Source organism: Myotis myotis, unplaced genomic scaffold, assembly GCF_014108235.1.
Source record: "Myotis myotis isolate mMyoMyo1 unplaced genomic scaffold, mMyoMyo1.p scaffold_m19_p_2, whole genome shotgun sequence".
NCBI lineage: Eukaryota > Metazoa > Chordata > Mammalia > Chiroptera > Vespertilionidae > Myotis > Myotis myotis.
The window spans coordinates 103,490,975-103,513,692 of NW_023416324.1; the positions used below are offsets into that span (position 1 = coordinate 103,490,975).

At 37.4% G+C, this 22,718-nt stretch overlaps 1 protein-coding gene and 1 pseudogene across 11 annotated transcripts in view; both read left to right on the top strand.

Moving 5' to 3' along the window:
• Positions 1–22,718, top strand: part of LOC118676351 (U2 snRNP associated SURP domain containing) — a 76,550-nt gene that overhangs the window by 27,591 nt on the left and 26,241 nt on the right. For 8 of the 11 annotated variants that reach the window (XR_004974088.1, XM_036350136.1, XM_036350138.1 and 5 more), the window contains 15 exons: positions 1,342–1,440; positions 5,263–5,377; positions 5,781–5,914; positions 9,730–9,797; positions 10,317–10,411; positions 10,491–10,526; positions 10,625–10,707; positions 11,960–12,125; positions 12,317–12,528; positions 13,480–13,523; positions 16,498–16,602; positions 18,309–18,375; positions 18,452–18,615; positions 20,969–21,131; positions 22,419–22,498. Coding sequence is in view for 10 of the 11 variants with exons in the window: in XM_036350136.1 (XP_036206029.1) it covers positions 1,342–1,440; positions 5,263–5,377; positions 5,781–5,914; positions 9,730–9,797; positions 10,317–10,411; positions 10,491–10,526; positions 10,625–10,707; positions 11,960–12,125; positions 12,317–12,528; positions 13,480–13,523; positions 16,498–16,602; positions 18,309–18,375; positions 18,452–18,615; positions 20,969–21,131; positions 22,419–22,498 (1,631 nt within the window). In the remaining variant the exon portion in view is untranslated. Of the gene's footprint in view, positions 1–1,341; positions 1,441–5,262; positions 5,378–5,780; positions 5,915–9,729; positions 9,798–10,316; positions 10,412–10,490; positions 10,527–10,624; positions 10,708–11,959; positions 12,126–12,316; positions 12,529–13,479; positions 13,524–16,497; positions 16,603–18,308; positions 18,376–18,451; positions 18,616–20,968; positions 21,132–22,418; positions 22,499–22,718 lie in introns of those variants that run through there. The other 3 variants (XM_036350135.1, XM_036350133.1, XM_036350142.1) reach the window with 2 other exon arrangements.
• Positions 18,633–20,351, top strand: LOC118676353 (annotated as a pseudogene).

A 22,718-nucleotide genomic window follows, 5' to 3' on the forward strand; every position in this document is an offset into this window, starting at 1 on the left:
AGTATTTTTAAAAGAGCTAAGCCCCTCACCCACCGCGCGGGCCTCTCCTGGCGAAGAGCGAAGGCCTGGGTTCTGGGCGCTGGAGGAAAATGTGCCAGCAGCCAGGGGAAGGGGCCCCAAGGGGGCCCCAGATTGCGAGAGGGCACAGGCCGGGCTGAGGGACCCACCTGAGTGCACAAATTTTTGTGCACCGGGCCTCTAGTAAAAGTGTAATATGCTAATTAGATTGGATGTCCTTACTGATGAAGTCAGGGCTTCGAGGGAATCCCAGGTCCCGGGTGCCTACCAGCAGCTGGAGGGAAGCCCAGGTCCAGGGTTCCGGATGCCAGAGGGAAGCCGGTGCTGGCAGCAGGAGGAAGGAAGGCCTACTCTTGCACAAATTTTGTGCATTGGGCCTCTAGTACTGTAATAATGATGTATGGTGTTAGGTGGGTACTAAAAATATGAGGGGAGGGGAACACTTTGTAAAGTACCTCAAACTAATCTTTATATATAAAAGCCTAAGTGACCATCCAACTGTCTGACTGGTAGCTATGGTGCACACTGACCACCAGGGGGCAGATGCTCAACACAGGAGCTGCCGAGCTGCAGTGACTTGGCAGCTGCAGTTCTCCGGTGATGCACCGGAAACAGAGAGGAGGGAGCCTGATTCCAGGGTGCATCACCCGAGAACCACCCTCTCGCAATCGGGGACCCCTTGGGTGATGTCAGAGAGCCAGTTTCAGCTCAATCCCTGCAGGTCAGTCCAAGGGACCCCACCAGTGTACTTGCCTCTAGTACAAAATAATGTTGAATGTAAACTGTAAGTGGGAAAAAAAAAAAAAGAAAGAAAATAGAAAGGCATTGGGGGGAAAAAGGAATGAGGTAATTTACTGAGTTATACAAGGAAGTGATGCAATTTGTGGTACTTGAACTGTTGGTTATAAGACTTCTGCTTCTGAACCATGAAAATGTATGCCTCTTTCTCTCTATTTGAAATGTCTATTTTCTATACCGCTGCTTTTGCTGGGAAACTTCTGTGCTTTCCCTCCTCAATTGCTTTTTTATTCTTGCTGCCAACAAGCAAGTTGAATGAGTTCGAGGCCTTTTTTACCTTTTATATGTTGGTAACCTTCAGCTAACAAATGAAGCTATTCTTTGCTAGCTGAAGGTAATGAATACTTACATCAGATTTAAGCTTTAAGATAGGTAGGTACCCTGATGCTTAGGGTACTCTCAACTTTTCTTTACAATGAATTTTTTAAGTTGTCTGTTCTGAAGATTTGGTTATCAGTTTAAGTGTATTAAGTTATAGATAGTATTAAGACTATGTAAAGGTATGCTTTTTATTTCTTTTCATAGCCTCTTCTAGAAAACAAACTTAAAGCATTCAGTATTGGAAAAATGAGTACAGCTAAGCGAACTTTAAGTAAGAAGGAGCAAGAAGAATTGAAGAAAAAGGTAATGTTTAAAATGTATTTTGAGTGATCCTTGGAAATGAATGTATCCAAAGGGACAGTAAGTGTATGGGCAGTAGAGATATGTTTTTCAGAGATTTTTGACCGCCAGGGTTTCTTAGCTGCCACCTCCAATTCAAGTCTATGACACAAGGTCTATTCAGAGGAGTCCGGCTTCTATCCCTATCTCTTCCACTGTTTTCTCTCTACTATTGTAACAATTTTGATTATTTTCTGGTCTATTCTGTACGCAAGTGTGTATTTCTATATTGTACCCCACTCCTCTTTCTTAGGTTCACAGTAGCATATAGTTTTTTCATCATGCGTTTTTTCACTTAACATTATGTCTCAGAGATTACTAGAAGTATATTGAGATATTTCTTTTTTTTTTAAGTATATGTGTAGATATGCAATAGTTTATTCAATGAAAATCCTATTTGTTTCGGTCTTTTGCCATTTCAGATAGTGCTGCTATGGATAGTTAATATGCATATGGTTTTTTCTTTGCTAGTGTATCATTGGGACATATTCCTGTAAGTGACATTACTGGGTTGATGGTAAACACATAAATGTAGCTCACTACTAAATATTGTCAAATTGCTTTCTCTAAGGGCAGAGCCAATTTGCTTTCCTGTCAGCAATTACTGAGAGGTAGTTTCCTCATAGCCTATCAACAAAGGATGTTATCAAAGAAGTTTTGCCAACCTGCTAGGTGAAAATAGTATCTCAGTATAGCTTTAAATTTGCATTTCTGTTATAAATAAATAAAGTTGAACAACTTTTCTTGTGTTTGTTTCTGTGACTGTCTGCTCCTAATTAAACTAATCTTTCTGTAAGTTAGTAGGTTACCTATATTTTTAGAAACCTTGTATATTATGTATATTAACACTTGGTCTACAATACAAGGTGGAGTGTTTTGTCCCAGTTCATCGATTGTCTTTTTATTTTGCTTCCGGTGTTTTCTCATGTATAAAGTACTTATTATGTAATCAGATTTGTGGGTCCTTCCTTTAGGGTTCTCTTTTTTTTTTCTCTTAAGTCAAGTTTTTTCCACTCCCAGCTTATAAAGGAATTTCCTGATTTTTTTCCTAATACTTACATGATTTTATTTTTTTAAAATTAAATCTGTGTATAATGTGAATAATTGGTTCATTTTTATCTCTTTTAAAATAGCTATCAAGGTAGCCCCCACCATCATTCATTGAAAAGTCCATCTCTTCTTTGCTAATTTGAGATGCCACTTTTATTGAATACTAAATTTTCACATGCTGTTGGATTTATTTCTCTACTTTCTATTCTGTTCCAGTGGCCTTTCTATCCATACATTTTGGAGAGCATTTAGCATCCTATCTAATAAAAGAGAAACATGGTAATTAGCCGTACATCCACTACCATTCCTATTGGCTAATCAGGGCGATATGCAAATTAACTGCCAGCCAAGATGGCGGCCGGCAGCCAGGCAGCTTGAAGCTAACATGAGGCTTGCTTGCTTCAGTGACGGAGGACTCCAACGTTCCCCGCCTGCATTGCTGGCCTCTGAGCTTGCAGTTTGAAACATTGTTACAAATATAGAAGCTAAACAAAACCCCAGAAACCTGCTTTCAGCCCACCGGGATCTCAGAGCTGGAGTTGATACAGTGTTTCGATTATAGAACCCAAACAAACCAGATACCTGCTTTCAGCAGCAGAGTCCTCAGAGCTGGAGCCAAGCCTCAGAGCTAAAGCTGGCCCAGAATAAAAAAAAAGAAAAAAAAGGAGCAGTTGGGAGCAGCCTGAAAACAGCCCTCAGCCCCTCACCCAGGCTGGCCAGGCATCCCAGTGGGGACCCCCCCCTGATCCAGGACACCCTTCAGGGCAAACCAGCCAGCCTCCACCTGTGCACCAGTCCTCTATCCTATATAGTAAAAGGGTAATATGCCTCCCAGCACCGGGATCAGCGGAGCCGAGAGGCCTCCGGCACTGGGATCAGCGTGACGGGGCAGCGCCCAAACCCCCTGATCGCCCTGCGGCTCTGTGTGTGACAGGGTGGGGCACCCTAACCCCCTCCACCCCCCATGGGCCCTGCTCTGTGTGTGACAGGGTAGAGCCATAACCTCCCCATCGGCCCTTCCCTGAGTGTGAGAATGGCAGCGCCCCAACCCCCTGATCGGCCCTGCTCTGTGGGTGATAGAGGCCGGCGCCCCAACTCCCGTATCAGCCCTACTCTGTGAGTGACGGGGGAGCTCCTCAACCCCTGATGGGCCCGCTCTGTGCGTGACAGGGAGGAGCTCCCCAACCCCCTGATGGGCCCTGCTCTGTGCATGACAGGGTACAGAGCCCCAACCCCCTGATGGGCCCTGCTCTGTGCATGACAGGGGGCAGCGCCCCAACCCCCTGATTGGCCCTGCTCTGTGCATGACAGGGGTGGTGCCGCAACCTCCCCATTGACCCTGCCTTGAGTGTGACGGGGTGTTTCCCCAACCCCTAATTTGGCCCTACCCTTAGTGTGACTGAGGGTGGCATCGCAACCTCCCTGTCTGCCCTGCTCTGTGCATGACGGGGTGGCGGCCCAACTCCCCAATCGGCCCTGCTCTGAGCCCGACCAGGGGCTGCACCTAGGGATTGGGCCTGCCCTCTGCCACCCGGGAGCAGGCCTAAGCCAGCAGGTCGTTATCTCCCGAGGGGTCCCAAACTGCGAGAGGGCACAGGCCGGGCTGAGGATACCCCCCTCACCCCCGAGTGCACAAATTTTTGTGCACCGGGCCTCTAGTAGTTATTATAATGGAAATTGTCAAGATTCTGAGTTTTTTTTTTGTTTGTTTTTTTTTTAATGCCAACTGTCTGGATATAATGCTGCTTCAATTTCTAATATTTATGTCTTCAGTGGTTTGGAAAGGAAATCTTTGTATTTGTATTCACTGAATTAAATCAGTGTGCCTTGGAAACAGTATAAACATTAATAGAATAATATATTTTCTGAAGTCAATTGTCATATAATTTGACCCTAGAATTGTCTCTAAACAAATTTACTTAGTGGGTCCTTTGTGGTTCTACCAATTATAGTCAAACCTCGTTTTTTGAATGTCTCCCATCTAGAAGAATTCAGTTCTCAACCTAGTTGTTCACAGAAAAGATGTGGACCAAAACTTCAGTTTTCCACCTGACAAACCCTTTCTGGCTGATAACCTCAGCATAACAAAAAGCTTCCCTCAGGCAACAAAGGGAAGAATGCTTTTGTTGCTGGCCAAATCAGTGGATGATTAGCACAATTTTAAAACACGATGACACCATCTAGAGTGCTAAGGGTGTGAAAGTGCTCACAAAACAACTATCACAGGCTATTGAATAGGTAGAAAAACTGTTGAATGGATAAATGAAAAGCAGGTAGCAGCCATATATGAAAATTTTGTTTAAGGCTAATAGGGGGTGGGTTGATAAATTTAAGAAAGGAATTATTTATTTGTAGATTACACAGTATAAGACATATACCGTGTATGAGAAAGGTTAAAATGGAATAATTTGAGGGTCTGGAACTGATTAATTCAATTTACATTATTGCTAATGGGAAAGAATGATTCGATTTCCTAACAAATCACTTCTTAATCTTTTGGAATGAATTATGTTTGAAAACAGGTTCCACTGTACCAGTAGAAGAGCAAAGCCTCTTTCTTAGTTTCAGTGTTAATTAATATGTAACATCTATGTCTTATTTTACCTATTAAGACTACTTAACCTACTTTCCCCAGCAAAGGGAGAGGTTTTGTTTACATTATTCCTATTGAGTTTAAGCCTACGTACAATAATAATTTTTGTATTAGGCAATATTAAGGTATTCATGTGTATTTAGGAGGATGAAAAGGCTGCTGCTGAGATTTATGAGGAATTTCTTGCTGCTTTTGAAGGAAGTGATGGTAATAAAGTGAAGACATTTGTGCGCGGAGGTGTTGTTAATGCAGCTAAAGGTAAGCATGAATATTATAGCCCTTGTGTAAACCCAAAAGCCTTGGTTGACTGACCAAGATAATTATGAGAGAAGTTTGGTTGCTTTTGAATTTAATGTTTCCTTTTTATCAGCACCCTCTAGTGGTGATATTAATTATCAAAATAAGTGGCCAAATGTGGGTTAATGAGAATTGGAGCCAGATAAATTTTAAAAATATTTACTACCTTCCAAATTTTAAGACAGCAGAACACTCTGCAAAAACATTAATATATTTCAGTTTTACTATAAATTTATTAAATTAGTATTTTTAAGACTATGTATCAATACTAAAAGCATTTTATTTTTATTTTTAAATACAAATAGCAAATAAACAATTCAAATAATATGAAATTAATATTGAAAGTTAGTGTTTTAAATTTCAGAAGAACATGAAACAGATGAAAAAAGAGGCAAAATCTATAAGCCATCTTCAAGATTTGCAGATCAAAAAAACCCTCCAAATCAGTCATCCAATGAAAGACCACCATCTCTTCTTGTGATAGAAACCAAAAAACCCGTAAGTCCTTCTTAAATAAGTGATTACTTATGTTGAGATGACACTGTCAATGGTACTTTTAGTACTTCCACTGTAAGCAGGACTTTGGTTTCTTTTTAATTCTTTTGGGACTAGATGTTGAGTTTTGGACCTTAATCTTCCTTCCTAGATGAGAGAGAATAAATTAGAATAGCACCTGTTGTTCGGTTTTTAGAATATTATACACCTTTTGGAGTCAAGTTTTGTATCAGCTATATGATTTAGAAATGTTTTCTCCCATTCTGTGGGTTATTTTTGCACATTCTTGATACTGTCCTTTGAGGCATAAAAGTTTAATTTATTTGAAGTTCAGTCTATCAGTTTTTTTCTTTTGTCATTTGTGTTTTTGGTTTCTTGTCTAAAAACTTGTTGCCCACGGTCATAAAGATTCACTCCTGTGTATTTTTCTAAAAATTTTATAGTTTTAGCTCCTATATTTAGGTGTGTGAACCATTGAGTGAAATTTTTTATACAGTGGTGGTTTAGAGTTGTGTGTACATGAAACAAGCTTATTCTTGTATTATTATTTATTAACTAGAGGCCTGATACACGAAGATTCGTGCAAGAATAGGCCTTCATTCTCCTGGCTACTGGCACCCGGGCCTTCACTCCGGCCCTGCCACCCTCCTGTAGCTCCCTCCACCCCCCACACCTCTCCTCATAGGAGGTGTCCGGGGTCGGGTGGAACGCCTGCGTCGTCGCCATGGCAACAACACAAGCGTCCCGGCTCATCCACCTCCATCTCTGTTGCATCAGTTTGCATATTCCCTCCTTATTGGCTGTGGGCGCCGCCATCTTTGTCACAGATTGATGGTTAATTTGCATATTCCATCTTTATTAAATAGGATTATTGTATTACAACTATACACCTACTTTTGTTCACCCCTGTATCCTGTGCAGAATTCCAACTTCATTCTTTTTTGCATGTGCATATTCAGTTGTTCTAGTACCATTTGTTAAAAAGACTATCCTCCTTTGAATTATTTTGGCTCTTATAAAAGGTTATTCTAAAAGCACTTGTGAAAATAAATTTTAGGACTATTACATGCAACTTAAAAATACACACACACACACACACACACATATTTTTTTAAGTAATTCTTTATTGTTGAAAATATTACATATGTCCCCCTTTCCCCCCATTGATTCCCTCGAGCCCACCAGCTCCAGGCCTTCAGCACCCTATTGTCTGTGTCCATGGGTTATGCATATAAAAATACAAGGTCTTTAGTAGATTACCATCCAACCACCCACCCTCCCCCACCTTCCCTCCAAGATTCCACACTCTGTTCCATGATTCTTTGTCTCTAGACCCACTTTGTTCAGCAGTTTATTTTGTTACTTAGATTCCACATATGAGTGTGATCATGTGATACTTGTCTTTCTCTGACTGACTTATTTCACTTAGCATGATACTTTCTAGGTCCCTCCCTGCTATCTCAAAGGGTAAGATATTATTTTTTTACAGCTGCATAGCATTCCATGGTATAAATGTACTACAGCTTTTTTATCCACTCATCTACTGATGGGCACTTGAGCTTTTTCCAGATCTTAGCTATTGTAAATTATGCTGCTATGAATATAGGGATGCATACATTCTTTCTGATTGGTGCTTTGGGTTTCTTAGGATATATTCCTATAAGTAGGATCACTGGGTCAAATGGAAGTTCCATATTTAATTTTCTGAGGAAACTCTATACTGTTTTCCATAATGGTTGCACCAGTCTGCATTTCCACCAGCAGTGTACTAGGGTTCCCTTTTCTCTACATCCTCACCAGCACTTGTCATTTGTTGATTTGTTGATGGTAGCTATTCTGACAGGTGTGAGGTGATACCTCATTGTCGTGATTTGCATCTCTGGGATGATTAGTGACTTTAAGCATTTTTTCATGTGTCTCCTGGCCATCTATATGTCCTTTTTGGAGAAGTGTCTGTTTAGGTCCTTTGTCCATTTTTTTAATTGGATTTTTTGTCTTCCATTAAGTTGTATGAGTTCCTTATATATTTTGGATATTAACCCTTTATGAGATGAATCATTGCCAAATATGTTCTTCCTTACAATGGGCTCTCTTTTCGTTTTGTTGATGGTTTCATTTGCTTTGCAGAAGCTTTTCAATTTGATGTAGTCCCATTTGTTTATTTTCTCCTTAGTTTCCTTTAGCTTAAGAGATGTATCTGTAAACATATTGTTGTAAGAAATCTCTGAGATTTTGCGGCCTATGATTTCTTCTAGGATTTTTATGGTTTCCTGACTTACATTTAAATCTTTTATCCATTTGAGTTTATTGTGTATGGTGTAAGTTGGTGGTCTAGTTTCATTTTTTTGCATGTATCTGTCCAATTTTCCCAATACCATTTATTGAAGAGACTGTCTTGACTTCATTGTATGCTCTTGCTTCCTTTGTCAAATATTGAGTGTAGTGGCTTGGGTCAATTTCGGGGTTCTCTGTTCTATTCCATTGGTTTATATATCTGTACTTGTGTCAGTACCAGGCTGCTTTGATTACAGTGGGTTTATAATATAACTTGAAATCTGGTATTTTGATTCTCCAACTTTTTTTTCTTTCTCAAAATTGCTGCAGCTATTCGGGCTCTTTTTTGATTCCATATAAATTTTTGGAGTATTTGTTCTAGGTCTGTGAAATATGCCATTGGTATTTTAATAGGGATTGCATTGAATCTGTAGATTGCCTTGGGTAGTATAGACATTTTAATGATGTTAGTTTTACCAATCCATGAACACAGTATATTATTCCACTTGTTTATATCTTCTATCTCTTTTTTCAACTATAGTTTTCTGAGTATAGGTCTTTTGCCTCCTTGTTTTAGTTTATTTCTAAGTATCTTAATTTTTTTGTTGCAATGGTAAATGGGATTGTTTCTTAAATTTCTCTTTCTGAGAATTCATTATTAGTATATAAAAAAACCATCAATTTTTGGGTGTTGATTTTGTATCCTGCTACATTGCCAAATTCATTTATTAAATCTAGTAGTTTTTTGGTGGAGTCTTAGGGTTTTCTATATATAATATCATGTCATCTGTTAAAACTAATTTTTTAAAAGAAGGCCTAAAGATATTAATGATTGTTTTTAGTAATTCATATCATCCCAAGGTAATTGTTTTGAAGAGTACATATATTTGGTAGTTTTGTTCTTGGAAGTTCAGTTACTTTTGCCCCACCCCCGTATCTCAGTTGGTTAGAGCCTTATTGTAATACCCCAAGGTTGTGGGTTCTAGTCCCCCATCCCCAGCCCCCTTGCCCCCCAGTCAGGACACATTAAAAAATCAACCAATGAATGTGAATGCATAAATAAGTGGAACAACATACCTCTTCCCCCCTCCCCCCAATCAATGAATTAAAAATAAAAGAACTTACTAAATTTTTTTTGCCCTACTTCTTCCAACAATACTCAGGCTTGATTATTGCAGGCTTTTGGGGGTTAATGTTAGTGGCTTCTTTACTTTAAGACTGATAGTTGTCATTTTGTTTAGTTATTTTTATTTATATTTTAAGTTTAATTTAATTTTTTTTATCACTATTTATCATATCTATACCCTCTTCCCACTGCCTTTTATCCTCCTCCCCCCACAATTACCAACCTGTTTGTTTTTAAAAGTGTTAAATATTTAGTTTGAGAGAACAGAAAGGGAAACTGATAAGAGAAGCATTCATTCTAATATAAACAATTAAAACATAATTCGCACTAAAATAAAAATTATTTAAAATGATTATTGAGCCATTGGTTTTATTTAACCTTCTTTTGTTTGAAGTATAACTTATCATATCCTTCATAGCCACTGAAGAAAGGGGAGAAAGAAAAGAAAAAAAGCAATTTGGAACTCTTCAAAGAAGAATTGAAACAGTAAGTTTACTAGTGTTGAGAATGGCTATCAGAGGTATACTGAGCTGATACCTACAGATGGCAGGTATGAAGAATGGAGCATATTACTTAACTACTACTAACTGGTTTATCATGAGGTTTTTTTAGATATTATAGTGGTATGTGGAGTATGTTTGAAATGTATTACCATGTCATCCAGCATTTGGGTTGCTTGCATTATGTGGATGCAATTAAATTAATTAATGGCCGGAGTCCTGTTTGCAGTGGAAACAAAAGTTACTGAAGTGTGGGGATAAGGAATGGTCAAACTTAGCCGAGAAAAGACAAATTCTTGGTTTTAATGTTGAATTTCTTCCTCACCTTCAAAGTGGGCTTTGTAGTTCATTGATTATATGATATATCAGAAATTTTCTCATAACTCTGTTATAGCTGAGGGACTCTAATCTTATCTGAAGGTAATATCTGTATAAGTTGTGTTTTTATTAAATGTGAACAAAAAAATGTTGGCTCATTATTAGTGATTGTAAATATTTTCAACAGAATTCAAGAAGAGCGTGATGAGAGACATAAAACAAAAGGCAGGTTAAGTCGATTTGAGCCTCCTCAGTCAGATTCTGATGGTCAGCGGCGTTCCAGTAAGTGACATTTATTTTAATGTTTATGTTTGTGATTAATTATTCTGAAAACTAAGAATTTTTTTTTTTTTTTTTAAAGTGGATGCGCCTTCAAGAAGAAATAGATCATCTGGTGGTAATACAGTTTTTTGCTCTTTTAATTAATAGAAATTGTCTAGACTTTGTATTTTTCAGGTTATAATTTTTATTTTATTTTTTTGGCTCTTTGCTTAGTTCTTGATGATTATGCACCTGGGTCACATGATGTGGGAGATCCAAGCACTACTAATTTATACCTTGGAAACATTAATCCACAGGTAATATTAGAAAAGTACAATGAATGTTGGTTTATATGCTTTTATACTTTTTTGAAAAAAACTGCTTTGTCAGTCAGTAAAAAAAAATAAAGTCAAGAATCTGATGTAAGCAAATTTTATAGAACTAGAGTCTTTAAAGTTATCTTGCTAGTATGGGCTGAATTGTCTTGCTCTTCTTATTAAGGGCTTGTTTCCTCTTTCTATAATTACACTATATGAATTTGAACTGTTTTACTAGGTGCTGATTTCATTATTTATCACATGGCAATATGGCCAGTGGTGGACGATATCTTCCTGATGCATATTTGTATTTTTTGTCTTTTATATGTTAACTAGAGGCCTGGTACACGAAATTCGTGCACTGGGGGTGGGGTGGAGGGGGATGTCTCTCAGCCCAGCCTGCACCTTCTCCAATCTGGGATCCCTCTCACAATCCGGGACTGCTGGCTCCTAACCGCTCACCTGCCTGCCTGCCTGATTGCCCCTAACTGCTTCTGCCTGCCAGCCTGATGACCCCCTAACCGCTCCCCTGCCGGCCTGACTGACACCTAACTGCTCCCCTGCCGGCCATCTTGTGACAACATGGGGGCAGCCATCTTATGATGATGTGGGGTGGCCATCTTGTGAGGGTGTGAGGGTCAATTTGCATATTGCCATTTTGTCATATAGGATAGGATTCTTTTTTCCACATCAGGTTAATTATATTATGGGGAATGTAATGATATATAAATAATACCCTTTTTAAAAAATGACATATCTTCCAGGACCCATTGCATATTTATCATTTTCTCTGTTCTTGATTACACTGGTAGCTGGATGCTGGAAAAAGAAAATGTGATTAGATCCTTTTTTTCTTCTTCTTTCATTGCCAACAAAAAAAATCCTTAACCTAAATGTGGTAATTTCTGTGGCCTGAGAAATCATTCAGCAATGCCTAAACAGATTTATTTTAGATGCAAGATCTCCAAAGGAGAAAGAGGGGAAGTAGAGATGTGCTTTGGATTTTTCCAGCCACTCAGCCTCTTCACCCAGACTACTTGTTTACATAAAATAGTGAATGTCTGGTATGAAAAGATTTGGGAATTCCCCATGAGGGCAGGATTTTATTTGTATAGAGCTCCTAGTACTTGAATAGAAAAACATAGCATTAATATCTCTTTTCATTTTGCAAAAACTACTTTGCTTTCTGTTGTGTAGAATTCTTTCTTCCCTTTCTTTTTGGCATTCAAAAAACTCTTATGCCTTTGAATAGATGAATGAAGAAATGCTGTGCCAAGAATTTGGAAGATTTGGACCATTAGCGAGTGTGAAAATTATGTGGCCTAGAACTGATGAAGAAAGAGCAAGAGAGAGAAATTGTGGCTTTGTGGCCTTTATGAATAGAAGAGATGCTGAAAGAGCTTTAAAAAATTTAAATGGTAAGAAGGTTTTTATTGTTCATTTATAAGAATTCAGACCTTTTCTTTTGGTTCTGGAAAATATGATATAAAGATTTTGGAGAAATAAATGGACCAGAAATGGAAAGGTTAAAAATTAATTCAAATCCCTGAAATCTTTTATTTTCTTTTGCTAGTTATTACCAAGGTGATCTTTCTTTTTTTTCTTGTAGGAAAGATGATTATGTCTTTTGAAATGAAGTTAGGTTGGGGTAAAGCTGTGCCTATTCCTCCACATCCAATATACATTCCGCCTTCTATGATGGAACATACGCTTCCCCCACCTCCATCAGGACTGCCTTTTAATGCGCAGCCTAGAGAGCGGTTAAAAAATCCCAATGCTCCCATGTTACCACCACCTAAAAACAAGGAGGATTTTGAGAAGGTAATTTTAAAAATGTACATAGGGCGCATATATTTGTAAATACTAAATCTGTGGTAGTATTTCTTTTCAACAATTATATAGAAAATGTGTAATTCTGTTTGGCAACTCTTAAGTAGATTTGTCTTCCCTGCCTTAGCCCATGGATACCCTGTTTGAAATACTAGGTCCTATTTTTATTGTGGCTACCATTCTTTTTGACCACTTATTAAGTCCAGCTCGCCCCATTTCCTCATTTGTCCATTCTTGTATCCTGGTTTGCTTAAGTACAATATCTAAATTTACTTTGTTCTAAGAAAGTGATACTTTGTATTTAGTTAAGTGACTTTTCAGTTAAAATACCTCCTAAATAGCTAAACTGTTTGGATGTCAGCTAGCTAACAAAGTTCTCAAGATATGAAGTATTAGAATATTTAAGAACATATGTGATTTTTAAAAACATTAACTACTCTAGTAAAAGAAAGGGTGAGTATTTTTTTTAATTAAACATAAAACCAACTTAATTTCAAGTTATAAGAATTTGTTGGTTGCATTATGAGTTAATTGCAACTGGCTGGTTTTAAAGGCTTGGGAACTTAAAATGACAGGGCTGGTTTTAAAGGCTTGGGAACAAAGTAGCAAACTATATTATGGTGAGAAGCAAACAGTTAATTATTTCACAAATTAAAATCTTTATCTGATAATTCTCAGTGTAGTACCTAATTCAGTGCATTGATGTTCATTCTGGCAGGAATGTTCTGATTCTTTGCATTTGGTGAACATTATTGTTCATTGGACACATCCATTTGATTTTATGTAATTGCTTAGTGTATAATTACTTCAAAAGCAGTGATTGCCTGCAAAACTTGTGATTAGATGTGTAGTATTTTCATTGCATATGTATATTTTTGCTTGTTATTTGTTAACAATACTCACATATTCTATGTTTATTATCTGATGTGACTTCATATACAGACTCTGTCGCAAGCCATAGTCAAAGTGGTTATCCCAACAGAAAGGTACATGTTTTTCTTTATTATTACTGATCTAAATATAGACAATATCCCCTTCTGAATTAAAAGAAAAAATGGTGTTGAGGAAAAGGTGATATCTTGACTGAGCAATGGTTCCTTCCCAGTATTTTTGGGGGGGGATATGTGAAATTTAACTAACAAATATACTTGCAGTTTTATGCCATTATCTATTTTGCTTTTATTGTTACCATTGGTAGGGAATTTTATAGTTTTGGTAGTTAGAATATGTTTAATAGATTTGATCTGGTATTGCTAGTTTAATCGCATTAGATTATTGTGATGGGAAAATAAAGGTTTTAAATGTATCTTAAATCTTAGATAACTTTCTAGTTTGACCCAATCTGTTATTTTTCTTTGTTTCTGTGTTTAATATGCAATGTTAGTTTGAGTTTTCTTATTGAAGACATAGCTTTGTTTTTTTCTGATTGAATTTAAGAAGGAATTCCTATTATTTTCATGAACACTAAACCTATTAGAAACTTTTAAAATGATAATATAGTTTTTTGGAATTCTTTTATTTTATTTTATTTTTTTCTTTTCAACATAATGTTGAAGCAGAAGAATTCATGCTGTAGGTATGCTCTTGCTCAGTCAAGTTAAGCCTTTTCCCAAACACAGGAACACAACACTGGTTGAATAATAAATGAACACAAAAGAATACCAAATTCTCTTTGACATTGGCCTTGGTGAGCAACACCAGCTGAACTGTCTGCGGCAGCGGGGGACCAGGAAAACATCATGGGATGGATTGGGAAAGTATACAGTTTTTGACCAGACATTGGTACGATCGACTCCAATAAATGTGGTTTTATTATAACTGAGAAACATTTTTTTTGTGTTTTTTTTTTTGTTGTTGTTATTGCCCAGAATAAGATAATTACCATTTTAAAATAAAATAGTAGACTTAAAATATATCACCTTTTTGTACTACACTGTTTCATTCTGATAGAAAAGTCACCCTTTTTAAAATAAGAAACACAATCTTTAGGAAAAAGAGTGTGATTACAGTTACTTAATAATGTTGGATTCAAGTTAGCAATAACTAATTGTCAGATTCTGATTTTAAATAATTATATGCAACATTTTTAAACTTTAAATTTTCTAAAAATAGATTTTATCAGTTACAAGCCTATTTAAAACTATAAGTGGGTGTTTTCTTCCACTGATAAATCATTCACAGGAAAGTATTTTGTAGCATTCAAAAAGCATATGTTGAGTAGTAGCTTTACATGTGGCTCAGCTTCTTTGTAAACAAAATAAGTTACTTTTGACTTAATTCATACAAGTTTCTGAATGTATAGCATTTATCCACCTAGAAAGTGACTTTATATATTGTGATACATAAGATTTCCCTTTATTGTAATTTGACACATAGCAGTAGGAGTTTTGGAACTGAATCATAACTTTGCACTAACCATAGATCTGAGAATATGTTCATTTTCATTTAGACATCAAGAACTGCAAATTTGCAGAGCAATTAATACTTCCGTGAAAGAAAAAAATATTTAGATTTAAAATTAAATAATGCTTTTTGTTTTAACAATTTAAAGTCGAATCAATAGTTTTTAAGTATATAGTTTCCCCTTTGGAAAGATTAAACTTTCATATAATTTTTTGACCTCTTTTAGGTTCCTATAAGAGGTCAAAAAATTCATTTTCCCCCCCACTATGTAGAGATTTAGTGTCCACTTAAGTAGGTTTGTTTGAAAACTGAGAGAAAATAATTATAATAACCATGAGATAAATTATATTACTATTCATGTACTCTGAAGCAGGCATTTTAGAGCCAAAAAAATTCTGTCTTATTCTATATATATATTCTAGCAGTTACATAAACTTAATTTCTTGATTTGAGTTGGGAATGCTAAAGGTGTAATTTTCTGTGTGCTTTGTACCAAGAGCCAATATCCTTTTGCTTTTCCCAATTATTAATTGCCAATTCTATACTGGGGGACTGGTGAAATGAGAAATCAAGAGTAGCTTATAGTAAGTTAAGTCATTTTGCCTGACATCATAACCAATGTCTAAAATTCTGTTTGGAGTATAATAAGGTATCATATGATTTTAGGACCCAGCTACAGATTTTAAAAATAAAGACTGTCTATGAGCCCAACCCATAAAATGAATGTATTAAAAAATTGCATGTTTATTTTTGGCTTAAATATTAGAAAGTAATTGTTTGAAAAAATATGAAGGGTATCGCACCATGTCCCTTATTTTGAAATATTTTGGAAAGAGGATTCCATTTATTTAAGGCTTTGGCAATATAATTGCTTCATTGTTCATAAGACACAGGCAGAATTATACATGTCATGAATTGTGTGAACTAGTTTAAAGTGTGGTCCAAAGGGATGTTGCCTCATTTAAAGGTCAGATTTAATAAAAACTCCATCTGCTATATGTGTACCAGAAAAGCACAGGAGTTGGATGGATTTTTTATTAAGTCAGGCCTTAAGTTTGTTAAATAGTTTTGCATTTTTATAAGTAATAGTCATACATAACATTTCAACACCACAAAAAGTGCTTGGTTTAGGAATATTTTCTCTTAAAACTGAGATAGTGTGTAAGATTTTAGATGGCTGTGATAACATGTAAGGTCTAAATTACTGACACTATATATTTTGCAGCTTTTTAATTAGTTGGATTCAAATTTAATGTTTTGCATTTGGAAAATGAAATTAAGTGGCATTTAGAAAATTAAATCTTTATTGTTACGAAGCTGTGTTGTGATTTTCTACCCTCCCTTTACCATTCCTCCCCCTCCCTTTCCCCTATCCCTCTATCCCACTCCCTCTTAATGCACAAGGCATTAACATGCTCCAGGTTACTTTTTTGGTATAAAATTCTGTATTAGTCAGCAGAATAATTTTTTTCTGCACAATATAGTAACTTAGGTCAAGTGTAGTTTTATATAGTGTTAGGTCTGAATCCATTTTCTTTAACTGTGTTGTTGTTGTAGGAATTTGCTCGCCCTGATACATCGAATGATAGAGTTTGTTGTACGTGAAGGGCCAATGTTTGAAGCTATGATTATGAACAGAGAAATCAACAACCCCATGTTCAGGTGTGCATTTTTTTTTTTTTTATTGTGTTAAAATCCTATAGAATAAAAGGCTAATCTGCAAATCGACCAAACAGCAGAATGACCGGTCGCTATGACATGCACTGACCACCAGGGGGCAGACGCTCAACGCAGGATCTGCCTCCTGGTGGTCAGTGCGCTCCCATAGTGGGAGCACTGCTCAGCCAGAAGCTGAGCTCATGGCTGGCGAACACAGTGGCGGTGGCGGGCACCTCTCCCGCCTCTGTGGCAGCGCTAAGGATATCCTGCTTTCCCCAGAGCCATCAGTCGGACATCCCCTGGGGGCTCCCAGACTGCAAGAGGGCGCAGGCCCAGCTGAGGGACCACACCCCCTCACCCCCATGCACAAATTTCATGCACCGGGCCTCTGGTACATATATAACACAGTTTTTTATGTGTACAGTTCAGTGGCATTAAGTATGTTCACATTGTTATGTAGTTGTCACCAGTAATTCCTTTCCAGAATTTTTCTTGTCTTCCATAACTGAAACTTTGTACCACTTAAACAACTCCCCATCCCTTGATTCACCTAGCTTCTGATAGTCACCGTTCTGCTCTCTCTGAACTTGATTACTCTAGGTACCTCATATAAGTGGAATCAGATAGTACTTGTACTTTGGTGACTGGTTTATTTCACTTAGCATAATGTCTTCAAGGGTTATGCATGTTGTAATATTTGTCAAAATTTCATTACTTTAAAGTCTAAAATATATTCCATTGCATGTTTTACCACATTTCATTCATCATCAGTATGAATTTTAAAAGTACTTTTCATTTTTTGAATTAGATATATTTCCAAGAATAAAGTTACAAAAGTATCAGGTTATTTTTGCAATGAGATGAAAAGGCAGATTTAGTAATTCAACTAGAATGTATTTCGGTCAGTTTTCCATCTGATTTTGCTTTAGTTAATAAAAAAAGCATTGTTTTTAGTATTCTCTAGGAGGAAAATACATTTCATTATGCTTTTCAATGAAAGTTTCTCATAAGTGAGATATAGTAGAACAAATGAGGCTTATAGGAAATTGCTTATCTTCTAAGACATTTAACACTTTTTGGTGTGAATGAATCAAAATTATATCTATTTCATTTAACACTCTTAAGTAGTTTTAAAAAACCACTGTTTAAAATTATATCTTGGGAAAATATCTTCATTGTCAGACACAGTATCTGGCACATTTTATTGAACACAATAAAATTGTAAGATTTAGCAAGAATCATATATGCCTTGTGAATATTAGTGTCAGTCATGAAGGTAGTCTGGGGCTGGGTGAAGAAGGATATAGATGGCACATCACATGAATAGGGGTTTCTCTTCAGCAATCTTTGCTTTTGGTTTTATTTAGAACTAAGTAGGCAAATATTTTTCATTGGTTTATATTTACTTGAATGCAGTTCTTAAAGAATCTGATGTTCGCCGAAACCGGTTTGGCTCAGTGGATAGAGCGTCGGCCTGCGGACTGAAAGGTCTCAGGTTCGATTCCGGTCAAGGGCATGTACCTGGGTTGCGGGCACATCCCCAGTGGGAGATGTGCAGGAGGCAGCTGATCGATGTTTCTCTCTCATCGATGTTTCTAACTCTCTATCTCTCTCCCTTCCTTTCTGTAAAAAAGCAATAAAATATATTAAAGAAAAAGGAAAAAAAAAAAAAAAAGAATCTGATGTTTAATTTGTTTGTTTTGTTTTAGATTCTTATTTGAAAACCAGACACCAGCCCATGTTTACTATAGGTGGAAGCTTTATTCTATTCTGCAGGCAAGTAGAATCAGTTACTTTGTTAATTTTGACTGAGGTATTGGAGCTTTCTAATAACATTTTGGATGTTTATTAGGGAGATTCTCCAACTAAGTGGCGGACGGAAGATTTTCGTATGTTCAAAAATGGATCTTTTTGGAGGCCACCACCATTAAATCCATACCTGCATGGGATGTCAGAAGAACAAGAAACAGAAGCTTTTGTAGAGGAGCCTAATAAAAAGGGAGCACTTAAGGAAGAGTAAGATTTTTCCCTTTCTGTTACATACTCAGAAAAGTCCTTTAATGGTGCTTTAATTAATGGTCTTAGGAAGATGTTAACCTTAAAATAAAGTTTTTAACTGTGCTTAAACATCTTAGCAGCAAGAGTAAATGTGTATCTTATTGGTCTTGACCTCTTCCTACTGATAAAATTTGTAATAAAATTTGTGATGATTTTATGAGCAGTGATTCTTTAGCAGTGGAATACTTTGTATTCTTACAGAAATTATCTCAGTAGTCTTAGAATTCTTGTCTCTCTGAATGCAACATAAAGAGGAAAAATTGTTGTCTGGCTTAGTAAGGTCAGATGGTTGACTGTTGAAGCGTCTCTACACTGTACAGTATATGGCCACTGTGGGTGCATTTGTTCTTAACAGTGCTCTGCCAGCTCTGGGACAGTGAAGTTAGCCTGGTTTAAGAAGCAGAAACATCTTTTCCCAGGCAGCTGATTAAGATGGTCGAGGGGCAGGTCCTGGTGCTCGGTGGTCAAGGCATCTTCTGGGTGCCTGGTGGCCATCGTCACTGTGCACTGTGAAGGCATCAATATTTCTGGCAATTTTTAGAGAAACAGGTTGAAGGAACTGGCCTTCCTCTGCAAGCAGATGAACACCAACCCATCCCAAGGTCCTTACCTCTTCCCAACCCCAGCCGCATCTTTTGGCAGACTGTGTTAGGCATGCTGCTGCACAAGACCAAGTGAGGCCAGGTGGCCTTGGACTGCCTCAAGGTGTTTGATGTTGATGGGATCGTGCTGCCCTATGATAAGAAAAAGCTAATGGTGGTTCCTGCTGCCCTCAAGGGTGTGCATCTGAAGCCTACAGGGAAGTTGGCCTACCCAGGACGCCTGGCTCATTTGACTTCCCTGAAAGTACCAGCAGTCACAGCCAGTTTGGACGAGGAGAGGCAGGAGAAGGTCGAGATCCATTACAGGGAGGAAAAACAGCTTGTGAGGCTATGGAAACGGTAATGTGGAGAAGAAAACTATACGTACACAGAGGCCGTCCTCAAGAGTCACGGACTTCTAATCTGAGCGCAATAAAATTGACTGTTAATTTGTCGTGCTGGGCCTGGCCTACCCTTCCTCCATTGCACTCTTGGATATTGGGGGACCTCCAAGGGCTGTCATTCAAGGCTACAGGCACCGTGGACAGTAGTAGACTGGGAACACAGAAGGGGCCTTAGTCACTGCTGTTTAAGAAATGCCTCTTGAAAAGTTTAAATGGCTCTAAGTGCTGTACAGGAATAGTTTGCCTGTGACCTACTCATTCTTGAGAGCTTTAGGAAATTAGCAGTTAGAATAGTTATTTCAGTTTCAGTATTTACAAGTAAGCTGGAAAACACATTTAAACTTCCCACATGGTCAGATATTGTACTCTGTAGCAGTTAGAATGTGAGTGAACACTTTGGGTCAGGATGAGCCTGGTATACACACTATCACATGCTTAGACTGTGTTGGGCAGCATGGGAGTCACGGGCATTGCCCTTGAATCCTCCCTGTACCTTGTGATCAGAAACAAATTATTTTTAAAGAAAATTAAAAAAATAAATGTAACTACTAAATGTTCAGAGGAAGTTCTGTATACCTCATGGAAAAAGAATTTTTAGCATATAGGATTATATACTTCACTGCATAGTCTATAAATCTTAATCTGATTGCATTGATGCATTGTTTATGAGAGCATTTGGTAATGGAGAACTGTAGTATTTGAAAGTATATTTGCTTCTGAAGATGTATGGTCTTTACTTTTGACTAGGGTCCACAAACAGCCCACAGGCTAAATCGGGCTGCCTTCTGTTCTTGTAAAGTTTTATTGCAACACAGTCATGTCCATTCCTTTCCATGCTGTCTATGGCTGCTGTGGTGTTGTACTAGCAGAAAAGTAACTATGACAGAGACCATATGGATTGCAAAACCTAAAATATTTACTATCTGATCCTTTATAGGAGAAGTTTGTCAGTCCCTGTTTTAGCCTTTCCTAATGTTATGTAGAAGTGCTAAAGACCCTTCAAAGGAGGGTAAAGAACATGAAGGTTCTTTTTCAGTGGAGTGGCGTAAAAGGACTGGGATGCTTTTAAATACTCTTGAAAAAGTGCCCATAATTTTAAAATGACTTAAATTTGTAAACTAAAAGTTATTGGAATTGTTTATTAGTTTAAGGCCAGGAAAATGATTCTTCCTCATATAAGTTCTTTAAAAAGAACAAAACATATTTGGGGGACTTAATACAAATCAGATTTAACACAATTTAATCGTCAGAATTATTTTACTGATTGATTTTAAAGAAATTAGTTTATGAGCAGTAGCTATAATGACATTTGAAATTTGTATTTAGACAGAGGGACAAATTAGAAGAAATCCTGCGAGGGTTAACTCCAAGGAAAAATGATATTGGAGATGCAATGGTTTTCTGTCTTAATAATGCTGAAGCTGCTGAAGAAATAGTGGATTGTATTACTGAGTCATTGTCGATCCTAAAGACGCCCCTTCCCAAAAAGGTATGATTTTTGTTTTTGTTTTGTCATGAAACCATTTAAGCAGTTGTTTATTCTGATGGGCTTTGGTTAATATTATTACATTGGTATTTTTAAGTCTAATTACAAAATTCAGAAATAATACATTTTTAAGAAAAGAAAGTAATCATCCTATATAATAAAAGGGTAATATGCAAATAGACCCCAACAGCAGAATGATGGGAAAGACTGGTCACTATGACACACACTGACCAGCAGGGAGCAGACACTCAGTGCAGGAGCTGCCCCCTGGTGGTCAGTGTGCTCCCACAGGGGGAGCTCTGCTCAGCCACAAGCCAGGCTGACGGCTGCCAGCACAGTGGTGGTGGCAGGAGACTGTCCTGCCTCCTCAGCAGTGCTAAGGATGTCCGACTGCAGCTTAGGCCTGCTCCCCGCTGGCAAGTGGACATCCCCCGAGGGCTCCTGGGCTGCCAGAGGGATGTCTGACTGCCAGCTTAGGCCCTATCCCCCGGGGAGCAGGCCTCAGCCAGCAGGTGGACATCCCCTGAGGGGTCCCAGACTGGGAGAGGGCACAGGCTGGGCTGAGGGCACCCCTCCACCCCCCCACCCCCGCCCCGAGTGCACAAATTTTTGTACACTGGGCCTCTAGTATGGATTATATAAACCATTTAACAAGTTAACTGTTTATAAGATACTGCCTAATTCCTAATTGAGTATATATCTAATTTAAAAATTATAATCCCTCTTGAATTTAGAAATTCCAACAAGTAAAAGAAGATCTGCTTTTCATTCCTAGCTCTTATCACTAGCTAGCTAGTCTTGGATGGTTTATAAGTTAAAATGAATGCTTACTTTGCCAAGGTTCCTCATCATATAATAATTAATGAATCTGTCATTTATTCATTTAGATAACATTTATTGAGTTGTGTGCCAGCTGAATTTTCTTAATGGACAGATTGAATAGGTAAAAGGGGAGATAATAGTTGGCTCTTTGGATTGAAATTGGTTTCCTTTTTTGCATGAAGAACTTGACCCAGGAAATCTTTTCTTATGCAGTCTTGTTATGTTAATTGACAGACAAGTTAACAGGTTGAAATGTAAATGAGTTAAAGTTTTATCCCTGCAAAAGTAATGATTGTGGTAATGTGAAATTTCTTGTAACTATTCTAATTAGTCATGATTATTAAATTGTAAACATTGGCCTTATTACACTGATTCCAAAAAATTCAATATGGATTTTTTTTTTCTAGATATGTTGTTTCTGATGGTTTTTATTTTTAATTTGTTTTATGTTATCTTTTGGTATTCTAGATTGCCAGATTATATTTGGTTTCTGATGTTTTGTACAACTCTTCAGCAAAAGTTGCCAATGCTTCATATTATAGAAAATTGTAAGTAAAATGAGGTAAATTGATATTTCTGAAATAAAATACTTTAAATACTTTAGGGTAAGGAGTTCAGAAGAGAGCACTGTTTTGTTAACACCATCCAATAATAAGAAATAATTTGAATTTCTTTGTAGTCATAGAATATTCTAAAAAATTGGATTGCATTCATTGAACTAAACCACTTTCAAGCTAAAGTAACAGTTTTTTGAAAGTTTTTATTGGT